This window comes from Phragmites australis, chromosome 9 (assembly GCF_958298935.1).
Source record: "Phragmites australis chromosome 9, lpPhrAust1.1, whole genome shotgun sequence".
In the NCBI taxonomy this organism is placed as follows: Eukaryota; Viridiplantae; Streptophyta; class Magnoliopsida; order Poales; family Poaceae; genus Phragmites; species Phragmites australis.
Genome location: NC_084929.1, coordinates 35,112,486 through 35,124,614, shown reverse-complemented (window position 1 = coordinate 35,124,614; position 12,129 = coordinate 35,112,486). Strand labels below are relative to the sequence as shown.

Genomic DNA, 12,129 nt, shown 5'->3' with positions numbered 1-12,129 from the left:
CTTGTCTTGTCATTTTTCCATCAATACTCTTTTCCCCTTCAAAGGGCAATTCCAAACATAATAACCCTTTTTCTTGCACTTGAAGCAAGTGATGAGTGGGGTGATCTTCTTTTAACCTCGACTCTTTTTGGTATTGTTGGACTTGTTCTTCTCGTAATAATTGAATCTAAATCCAATTTTATTTTTTGGATGCCTTCAGTCTTTAAGCATCTCATCTAGAGTGGTCTGCCCTTTAAAGCACATAGTCAAATCTTCCTTCAAAGAATTGACTTGATCTTTGAGCTCCTCTATTTCCTCTACAAGGTTAGTTTTACAAATAGAACTAGAGAAAACAATTTTATTTGAGCAACAAGAAATATATAATTCATCATTGTATATAGAATTTTTATTAAATGAATTGCTAGGACTAGCATAAGTTAAATTATACAAAGAATGTGTGTTGTTGTCCACACAAGGTTCATATGATTTCACCTTTATAAGAATTACCTCGTGAGCTATTTCTATCTTGGTATGAGAAGATACTAGACTGTCATGAGAGCATGTAAGCTCATCATAATTTTCTTGTAGTTTCACATACTTGCTAGTAAGCGTTTTAAGTTGAATCCTTAGTTTAACATTTTTTTTTCCAAAGATGCTACATAAGAAATAGAGTTATAGGCACAAGTATCATCAATAAGAGAAATAGAGAAATAGTATTTTTGTCCTTAGATAAAGAATTATAATTAGGACATAATATTTATAAATTCACTAGAGGCATAACATCTAATTTATAAATTAGATAAGCATGTTTAATTTTAAGATTCTCATAAATATTGGATAAAGAACTATGAGACTCTATAAGCTTCCCTTGCTTCCTATTTAAGTCTTTATGTTCTTCAATGAGGTATTTCTCTTGTCTCTCGAAGTTTTCCTCTTGACCTTTTACTATACTCATGAGTTTGATCATTTTAAATATATCATTTTTACTCAAAAGATCAAATTAAAACTTATCACTATTACTAGCATCACTACTAGCATTATCAAAATCAACCTCATTTATGGTTTTCTTTTTACCTTTTACCATAAGGCATATTGGTGCATCAGAGTGAGGGGATGCACATCTTGAGAAAGTGGATGCTTCACTTCCAAGTTGAGAACAATCCATGCAATAATATCCATATTCTCAATATGTATAGCAAATCTTGTTTGTACTTGATATTTTCTTAAGTGGACTTCTCTTCTTGATTTTTCTTGAGGTCTTTTTACCTAAGTTTTGTCTCAAATGAGCTTCTATTTTCTTCAAAATATTAGTTTCACAAATACTAATGGAAATAGATATATTGTAATGAGGATAATTAACCATATTATCATGATATATAGACAAATTTTCACTAGATAATATACAAAGGTTAATAACACTGGTAGTTATAGAAATTTCATTGCAAGTGTTGTTAAAGTCAAAAGAGATAATATGACACTTACTAATCTCACTCACCATATTATTATATTGCTCGGATTTCTCAATTGGTAAGGTAGATGACGAAGTGACATACTCTTGGACAAAGAAAAATTCATTTGGTGCTCTTTATGATGTGATGATGAAGTAGAGCACTCTCCGAATGACATCTCTAGAAGAAGACCTTATTCATCATATTTAGGTTTGTCATATCTTTCTTTAAATATTGTCTAAATGAAATGATCATCTTCAAGCGGTATGATCGTTTTAAATATATTTTCGCTCAAAGCATTGAATAAAGTACTAGTAGGTTGAGCATTGAGATATATGTATATATCTTTCTCATCAAATAAAATGAATTTATCACTAGAAGGAGAAATTATCACATCTATAACTCGCTCTATTTGAGGATCTAAAGTCCTAAAAATAGTAAGCATGCGAGCACTCCACTCAAAATAATTAGAACTATCTAATATGAGTAAATCTATGTGTACTAATCTATTAGTCGACATCTTTACTCTTTAGACAGTAAAGCTCTAAAAGAGATACTTGACTTTGATACTAATTAAAAAGATAATGACGTCGTCTAGAGGGGGTGAATACATGTTTTTGCAAAAGTTCATCCCCTTATGATAGTTAGCCTAAACTTGCAACAAAAATAAACTAACGGATTTTTCACAAGTGAAAACTCTAAATATGTTAGGCTCAACTAGTGCACAATCACTCTAAACAAATATGAAGGTTACAACCCTAAAATGATAAAGACTATGTAAAAGAATATTTTTTTTATAATACTATGTTATGTATTCCTTTAATTGAATCTCATCCTCAATTTTCTTTTCATCCTGCTCTAGGCACAAAATTCTCTTTTTTTTGTGTGTGTTTTTGCTATCATTTGAAAGTATTGTGTATTATCATTAGGATTTGATTAATTTTAGCTATTTGGTACCATTTAATTTCTTTCTCTCGTAGGAGTTTAACTAACTTTTCATTAGCTTGATTTTTTAGATGAAGCTTAGAATAAGATAAGTCTCTCGACTCTAACACTTTTGTCAAAGGTATCTATTGTATCCAAAAGTTCTTCATTTTGTTGTTTATATGTTACACTCGTGTGTGCAGCATATCCTCTGAGATGGCGTCTAAGAGTACTTAGTTTGTTTGATCATATTTGGATTTGTGTTCGCCCTTTTTTCCAAAGTTAATTTTGTTGTTTGGGTTACTTGTCATGATCACGCATGCACTTTTTCACCCTGTCTAACACATCAATCTTTTGGGTGAAATTGCAGGTGTAAAGCTCAAAAGAGAAAAACTTGCAAATTCTGGTCCTCCTGTTTGGGTTTCACTCGGATGGAGCTGACCTGGTCTGGACACCCCATTTCAGCAGCCTACTGAGTCAGTGGCAACGCCAATGGGTTTGTTTCACGCATTGATTATTCGAGTCGATTGAGGAAATGTAATAACTTTTCATCACTATGCACTTCATCGCTGGAGTGCCTCTTTCTACAACAAAAAAAGTACTTGCATGCCATCATATCACCTCATCTCACAAGCATTAGCATAGTAAAATTACCAAATTAGTATGCTACACCTTTTGAGATGGCAAAACAAAATCTCGTGTTTGAGCACACACGCACATTTGCCTCACGCACGAAAGATAAAAAGGTGAAGAAACTTTCTCTGCATCAGCGATAAAAGTAATAGACTCCTATTTATAGCTCAAGTTCTGATTAACTTTCTATTCTCCAGTTGGCCTCTGTTTGCTCAAACTTGGGCTCTGAAGTAAAGGTGGCAAAAACAGTGTTACAACTTACAAACAGGCCGACAAGAGAGAGGGTAACATCAAAGTAAATTGTCAAATCAATTCTATTGTCAAATATCCAGCAGTTGTTTTGTGTCTTCCATCCTTGCAGAGACCACAAGATAGAAATGCATGGTGCTTTGGATACATGCGGTTGTAGTCCAACTAAGTTACTAGTTGGCCTTGCTCTCTAAGAAGAAACCGATGAAGCCCTTAGTGACCTGAAAAATCTTGGTTGCCTCTCCTCTGAGTGGCAGGTCAGCTGGATCGCATGTCTGATGAGTTGGCTGGCCAAGTTTGTAATGTTGCCTTTTGATTTCTTCGCCATGGCAGATTGGCTGAAAAGTACTTTAACTTTTTAACCATCTGCTTGGTGAGTGAAATGGATCTAAATCCTAGCCTTTTTGTACACCTGAAGTAGGCTTGTTCTGGGCTGCATGCATGCCTTATGCATTATGAGACAAACTGGAAGAGTATGTGCCAAAGCAAGGTTGTTGAGCCCCTTTTTGACTGACGAATACGTCTCACCTGTTGCCAGGGCCCTGGAAGAGGGAATTGCATCTGTTCTCTATGGTCCATGCTAATGCTACCCTCATGATTTTGAAACCGCACTTGGACAGTAAGGTAATTGTTGCATCATCAAACCCTAAATCAGTAAATCTTTATTATGTCACGCCTTCAGAATACTGTCGTAGCAGCTTTTGGAGGCTGTCTTTGGTGTCTCAAATATGAGCCTGACATGCAGGTCGATGGCTGAGCACAGAGCTCGTAAAGTGTGCGTATCAGCCAATAGAGAAAAGTAAATTTTATAAAACTCTATCATACAAAAGACCCTCTCAACCTCGATAACACATATCCACACTCACTTCTTTTCAGCATAACTATTGAATTGTAGGATAAATAACGTGAATAAGATCTCACAAGAATCTTTCTCGTCCTATAAAGTTTACTTTCTAGATAGATTGTGTGGCTGTGCCTGCAAGATGCATTGAAAGACGTGATTCCTCAGAACTGCAAAGGCGCGCAAACAAAACCTCTCATTGAATGCTTCAACGCTTCATAGTTCCTAGATTCTTGCCTCTATCTGATAGCCAATATTTACCTTGTTAACTGACAGACAAGCTTGATGCATCTGATCTCAATTCTCAAATATCCAAAGATCCTAATGCACTGTTCAGAAAAAATAATAATATCAAAGTGCTGTTACTTAAACAATGACATGCATGTGACTTCAGAAAGTAATTTGCACTATGATGCATAATTCATTGGAGAATGAAGGACAGCAGGATGTGGGCTAAGAACCTCCATTCTTTTCACCATGTATCTCTTTGCAATCTCAGCCACCTGGTGTATGATCCATAGAACATATTCCAAAGGTGATCAGCAGCCGGCGAACACTCCTGTGGACCAGGGGAATATATCTGTGTGGGTATGTATCTTTCCATCTCCAATGACCCTGGAAAGGGGAATTGACAACATGCCAATCTTGTTCCTGGCTTGTTCGTGCTCGTAGAGCCCGTGAATTGGCATATTGTCCTGCGCAAGAAGATTTTATTTGCCGCCGCTTGACCTGTCCAAAGGCTGCCGTTTCTTCTCAACCTCTTTTTAAATAATATTATTATATTAAAAAATTGCAAAAATAATAATCAAAATCATAAAATTACAAATATAAATACATGCCGGCCCTATAAAATATAGGCCATAGCTAGCATAGTTCAATGGTAAAGCATCTCCTTGCCAAAGAGAAGATACGAATTCAATTCCCGTAGCTCGGCCTGCTACGCCAAAAACAAGAAAAACTCCAGCTCTTTCCTTTTGATATCCCCATACCACCACACCACACGGGGGGACATGGGGACGTCAAAAAGGGAATTCTATCACTATCAACTAATTTGTTCCACCTTTTCTTATTTATCTTTATCCACAGATAAAAAATATTCTAAAGTTGTTTTTATTTGTGATAGAATGAAAAAGAATTCTATATAAAAGGGGTTGGGAATTATGCCTAGATCTCATATAGATGGAAATTTCGCGAAGTGCTGACTAAGTACCTGTCAGCATTTACGTGCCGATATCCTACGTGGCAGTAGGCCCGAGGGCCTATCGGCACTCCGCGTGCCACATACGATATTCTAAGAAAAATTTATAACTTTTTTATATGATCTCCGATGGAGATATCTTTATACTAAAATTGTACCTATAGACAAGATATACAACTTTATAGTTAACCATTTTTCTATTTGAATCCGTTCGGTGCCAAAAAGGTGGCTAGAAGTTTCAGATTTGGAATTTATAATCATTTTTGAGCATCTAAACTGATACAAATAGAAAAATGTTCAACTATAAAATTTTAGATCTCGTCGAGTGACATATTTTTTATATAAAAATCATCTTCATACAAGATCATATGAAAAAGTTATGATTTTTTTTTTAAGATTATCTGCTGACAGGCCTCCAGACCTACTGCCACGTAAGATGGTGGCATGTAAAGTGCCGACAGGTCTGACACATATTTATTCTTGCAATTTTATGATTTTAACTATTATTTTTGCAATCTTCCAATAAAATAATATTATTTCAAAACAAAATCTTTCTTCTCCGGATGAACTGGCGTGGAAGGTTTGCGTCCATCGGATGCATCGGAGCAGCAAGTTGCAGTCTTGATTCTTGCAGCATGGATCGAGCCATCCGTAGATCTTCCCCTCGGAATCATATCTGCATAAAGCCGTCGGAAAGATGCAGGATTCCCTCTGATATTTTGAACCATCCGGGCAAGGCTTTCAGGGAGATGCTAGGTAGTGAAATGAAGGCTTGTTTCATTCACTTTGCAAGGGTTTCTGAAGATTTGGGTTATTGTTGGAGTACGTGTAAAGCTATGCGTGGGCTGCTGCAACAGATCAATTGTGTTGTTCACTGGTCATATGGCAACTTTACGATACTTCAGATCTTGAATTTCTGTTTGTATTTTCTTCTTATTTTGTAAAATTGGAGATTCTGGAATGTATATACTGTGTTGTTGGCAAATGACAAGGGAGAGTGGTCTAAAAAAGAAGATATGTGCGAGTGTTATATTGAAATGACTGCATTATCGTTTTTTTATAAAGAATAAATTATCCTGTAGCTTTTTGCCTACAGAGATGTTTTGGTTCTTCCGATTCTTCTGACGTTGAAGTTTCAGAACATCCACCAATGAGTTATACGGTCAACTTGTCTCTTATTTAAATCCACCGTTAAGTATTAGAAATGCTTTCGTATGAGCCAACTCTGGCTTTTGCTGTGAGCCATCGCTTGCTCCTCATTGATCTGAGCCATCATTAGTTGGTATCTGGCCAGCTGCTTGATCGTAACAGTAGATTGGATTCTGTGGCCGTCTCTGCATCAGCCGGATTCCAAATCTTGAACACGCAAAAGCTTGGATCCGATTCTACTCTGATCAACAAGTTGTTGAGGAATTGGAATCCAGGGAGGTCTCTGCAATGTTGGGATTCAAAGTGCGCGCCTTCTTTTCATCTGAAAAGGAAATGCACACGGATTCCAAAGGAACTTAATACCCAAAGGCGCTTATCAAGTCCAAAACATACCCGAAGGTGAAAACTTGGTTAAATAAAGACCAGCTGGAACGGCGGTTTTTAACACAAACTATATTGTTCACAAATGCATGATTACTCACGCAGCAAAACTTTTGACGGCGTTTTTCTCATAATATAACTAGAATAGAACAGCTGCGACCTGGAAGATATAGCTGGACCAAGACAAAAATTCAGTAGCAACGTTGCCGAACAGAGGTAAGGCCTCCCAGCCACGCATGGCGTCTCAGCTTCTTATTTTGGGGCTTTCCCGGCCTTCTTCCCAGCTTTCCCTCTCATGCCTTTGCCACCTTTCCCCTTCCCCTTGGCGCCTTTGCCACCCTTCCGTTTCTTCCCAGTCCCGCTGGCTCTCTTGTCCTTCTTCATCCGCGGATCCACCAAAACCTTCCCTTTGCCAGCCCTCACCTGAACCCCCTTCTTTGCAACAACGTATTCCTTTTGAGGTTTCTTTGGTATCGCCTTCCTGTAAATCCGGTCTATCATCTTCCGCTTTGACTGCTCGTTTATGTCACTCTGGTCTGCAATAGCATCCGCCTTTTGGCGTGCCTTGTCGAGATTCCTCATGACAACTCGCTTCTTCCGAGCCTTGGCCTCTGCAACCTTTTTGGCTGGACGGGCATCAATCTCCTTAAACATGGCCTTCATGGCAGCTACTTCCTCACGTGTAACAGGCTTCATTGGCTGTCTATGCCGCTTTTCATCCTCAAGAAACCATGTAGGTAACCCTTCATCATCAAACATGTACCTGTTGTAAGCATCATCAAGAATCTGCTCTCTCTGCTTCTTCCTCAACATCTTCTTTGCATAGGCTAGTACTTCAGCCTTTGAGTCATCATCGAGATCCTCCTCTGGTTCATCTGATTCATCAGAAGATGAAGATGAGTCCTCTTCAGTCCGAACAGGTTCTGCCGGTACAATCTCAAAATCATCTTGTTTTAAACGCTGTGCTTTAGCCAGCTTTTCCTTTTTACCAGTATCCGTCTTCCTTTTCAAATTCCTCTGCAACTTCTCTCTTTCATCTTCACTGTCACTCTGCTCAGTAACACCTGTTCCTGCTTCTGTGAACACATCCTGACTGTACCACTGCTCTACAATCTGCTCTTTAGTTGGCTTCTGTTCATCTAGAGATAATAGAAGGGGATTGGTCTCTTGATCTTGACCATTGTCAAAACCTTGATCCATTTCAACATCGTCACCATCATCTTCACCCCCCTGATAAGTCCAAAAGATAATAAGAACATCTATCATCATCGAAGCCTGCAACTTTATTACTGTAACCTAGACAAAAGAATTGGGGCTAACATTGTACAAGTATGGTCCTTTGGCTGCTGCAAAAATCTGGCTTCAGATGCCAGAATACAAATTGACAGAACTATCTTACAAGCACACAAAAAGCAGCGAGAGAGAGAGAGAGAGAGATGCAATTGTCATTGTGTTAAGACATCATGCGAAATAGGTCAGTATTACCTCTAACAAGTCTGCATCAGCATCAGGATTAATTCGCTTTGCACGCTTGCGTTCTTGTTTTACTTCCCCACCCTTTTTTGTTACAAAGCGCTCATAAGCTTCATCAAGCATATCCTCAAGCTGGGCATCGTACCTGGTGTGAGTGATGATAATTTACAACTTTTTTGGGATTAGTAATTTTGTGAAATATGAATATTCGACCACCTAATTGTACGTTCTGATGGCCCGGCTGTCCAAAAAAATACCTCTGTTGTTCTTCATCAGAATCCATTTCCTCATCAGAGTCTTCACGAGCTTGAGTTCCCTCATTCTCACTGTCTCCAATGTCATCTTCCACATTAAGCTCTGCTGATTCAACAGCTTGAAGTTCTTTTCCACCCTAAAAAAGAAAAATGAACATGAAACCAAAGAATTAGATGATCCTGAATATATCGTGTTTGCAAGAACAATTCACTAAGAAAAAATATAAGCTATACAAGTCATAATTACAGGGTGACTTCAGAGAAATTCGAACAGAATCAGTTTTCTCAGTATGTTTCAGCAAAAAATAAGGCTGCTGCGTTTAGAAATTACAGCATACACAGGTAGACGGCTGAGATAAAACTCTGGAGAGTAGCATGACAATTGCGTTTTTCCTCTAAGTGTAAAGAAAAAAGTACAGTTTCAATACCAGGAAAAACTGAAGCTCTTCAAAGGAACCATTAGTATAAGATTCCAAAGAAATACCACTAAGAAAACATCAGCACCAGCCATGACTACAGAAACAACGTGATACCTTGATAGCACTAATAGAAAATAAATCAGGATCGCCATAGTCATCTCCTGTAGCATCAATCTGCATTCCAGTTGCCTTGCGTGCTTTATCCTGGAATGAAGAGACCCATATGTTAGCACAAAACTCAAATTAAAATCACATGTTGCAAAGGTTATATACATATTTCATAATACCTTTGCTCGACGCTTTGACTGGCGCTTTTTCTCTCTCTTTTTCTTTCTATCAATGACACTGGTCAATTCTTCCATTTCCTGTAGAAGTTGGTCATCATCCTTGATCTTTGTGTTCTCCGCAGCATCATCGACCTTTGGGGTGGCTTGTGAAGGTGACGACAATGCTCTCCGTAAGCGAATCCGCCATCTGACATAATTATGGAATAGATACATATGAGATCGCCATCCTCAGCACATGCTCAACTTATAGACATGTTTGGGTTATCAAAAGCATTTAAATGAATGGAACTAAATTATGTATGAAAATAGAATAAGCGAAGGTACTCACTTCAAGATATGCTTGAAACCATTTTTATCCAACAAGTATAAATCATCACAGAGAGCTTTTATCTGGCACAAAGCAAATAATAAGCAGTCAGCACCTATGACTAGAAAAGATGGAAAGACAAGCCAGACAGTATGCTTAGGAAAGGTGTCACTCCACTACCTCATCTGTAGTAAGCTCATGGTTCTTGATGGGCAGAGATGCTGGATTATCAAATGAAATCATATTGTAAGAACCCAAAAAATCCAGAGGAGTCTGGACCTCAGACAATATAAAGTCTGATGCCAAACCGACTTTCCGCAATGTTGTATTCCCTTCGTCATACCTACATAAATGTAGTTGATTTCAACATAAAAAACTAATGTATTATATTGTCCACCAAACAGGACTTCGTATAACCAAATAATTCGATGCAACAAATTCACAGGAAAGCATCAGCATATCCAGCTAATGTTAATTTTTCTTACGCTTATTCAAAAGCAGAAAAGAGCAAAATTATCAGGCTCAAATTTGAAAAGCTTAATTGATTATTTTACTTTGAAAAATACAGAATTGGTGACAACAGACATCAAAACATGCTCATTTTTTACCACTGCAAAATAGGCTGTTATACTGAACAGCAAGAAGTGGAACGGAAATGGAAGAACTGATATAAGTTGAACATTCTACTCCCCTGTGTCGTGAACACAACTAATCACGCCAATATAACTGTTAAACCATGTTTTTTGTGTTAAAAAACTCAACCAATAGATCCTACAAATTACAGAAGTACCAAAGAAACTATTTGATATCTTCAAAACTTAAGTATAGAAATACAAAGAAATTATGTAGCATGGTCCCAATCCAGACAAGTACTTTCAGAAGTAATAAAGCAAAAGACTGAAAGGAAGAGAGAGGAAAACGGAAAACAAGCAGGCAAACTCCAGCAACGAGGTAAGAAGGGGACCCTACCCATCACGGTGTCTCTTCGACTTCGGATTCAATATATCCCTAGGCTGCAGAGCACAAAAAAATTGCAACATCAAGGGATGCTAGTGCATAGAAGAAGAGAAGGCGAGCAAATAATCTGGACACATGTCTCAAAGTACCTTGTTCTGTTCTGGAACCACACTGAACAAGTGCTTTATATCAAGAAGTTCTGGTTGAATCTTTGCAGGAGCTTTATATCTCTGGCATATTATATAAATTTCAGCAGATGTAGACCGACTGGCGGTAGGTTTAGTCGCCTCAACTTTATCGAAAAACTGCAAGTGGAGATGGTATTTGATGTTTCAATTAACTAATAACTACATAAAATAAATAACAAAAGATTGTCATAAAACCTGTGATTAAACGCACCTGTTTAAGGCAGTACATAATAGCGTTGTAATCTTGAGATCTAAAAACCTGCTCAAGAAAAAGAACAGCTGATTAAATATGCATACTTGAGAAGGGGAACAACATCAAGTGTCATTTACAGCTGATTCATAGCGGATTAAATAACACAAGGGGATCGAGATCAGTCAATAATAATAATAAAAAAATGACCACTCTACAAGAAGGTATCAACTATCATACTGCTACACTGCTGTACGGTACAGAACCTCTATGAACCTTTAAGTGACCTAACCTATAAACAGAATAGCTTTTATTACAGCCTACCAAAAAACTAAGAAAATTTCACACTGCAAAAAAAATCCGTAAAGCATTTTTTGTCGCATATTTTCACTGAAGATATATTTTACATTCAGATTTATCTCGTGGCGCAAACACATCATACTCAATTACTAATTGAAGCTAATGCAAAGTGTCTGATGCAACAATAACGCGTAAAAGGAAGGAGCGGCCTTCTTTTGTAGATAATTCCTTACCTTGGTGATGAAGGCGCCCTTGGGTGCGAGGAACATGGTAGCGAGGCGTAAGGCGTCGATGACGAGCGCCGACTGCGATGTGGCCTCCTGCGCCCAGGCACCGCCGACGTTGGGGGACCCGTCGTGGAGAACGACATCGAAGGCGGCTACGCCGTTGGCGTCCATCAGCCTTCGCACGGCGGCGCGGCACTTGGTGGTGGTGATGTCTTCGGTGAGCGAGTGCGCGCCACGGATGGGGCGGATGGGCACGAGGTCGACGCCGACGACGAAGGCTCCCACCGGGGCATGGTTGACGGCCACCTGGACCCACCCTCCGGGCGCCGCGCAGAGATCGAGCACCGCACGCGCCGTCGGGAGGAAGCGGTAGCGCGCGTCGAGCTGGAGCAGCTTGAAGGCCGCGCGGCTCCGGTAGCCCTGCTCCTTGGCGAGATGGTAGAACTTGTCCTGACGCTGCTTCCCCTTAGCCTTCCCCATATCCTCCGCCGCTGCTTCAGCCGCCGCCGACGACGAGGAGACTTCCCAGCGAGGAGGTGGGAGCTAGGGTTTTGGAGGATGTTTCCCTCCGCGGCAGATGGGCGCTTGCTGCTTTTGTCATTTTGTCTCGGGCTCCGGGGCGGTCACGTCGCAATGGGCTCGTGGGCCTGGGCCTCTTCTGTTTTGGGCCGGTGCAACCGTAATAATGGGCCTGAGCCAGCTCTGCTTTCGGCCGTCAAATTGAG

The 12,129-nt window shown here is 39.2% G+C and overlaps 1 protein-coding gene and 1 pseudogene across 1 annotated transcript; one reads left to right on the top strand and one right to left on the bottom strand.

The window, feature by feature from the left end:
- Nucleotides 1–3,961: 3,961 nt before the first annotated feature.
- Nucleotides 3,962–5,995, top strand: LOC133928196 (uncharacterized; annotated as a pseudogene).
- Nucleotides 5,996–6,794: 799 nt separating this feature from the next.
- LOC133929437 (uncharacterized) lies at nt 6,795–11,978 on the bottom strand. Its single transcript, XM_062376191.1, has 11 exons — nt 11,411–11,978; nt 10,899–10,946; nt 10,649–10,804; nt 10,512–10,555; nt 9,723–9,885; nt 9,564–9,625; nt 9,236–9,422; nt 9,063–9,152; nt 8,533–8,666; nt 8,288–8,420; nt 6,795–8,032 (listed from the first exon to the last, which is right to left on the bottom strand). Exons 1-11 carry the CDS (start codon nt 11,882–11,884, stop codon nt 7,055–7,057), a joined length of 2,469 nt encoding a protein of 822 aa, XP_062232175.1. The 5' UTR covers nt 11,885–11,978; the 3' UTR covers nt 6,795–7,054.
- Nucleotides 11,979–12,129: the final 151 nt, after the last annotated feature.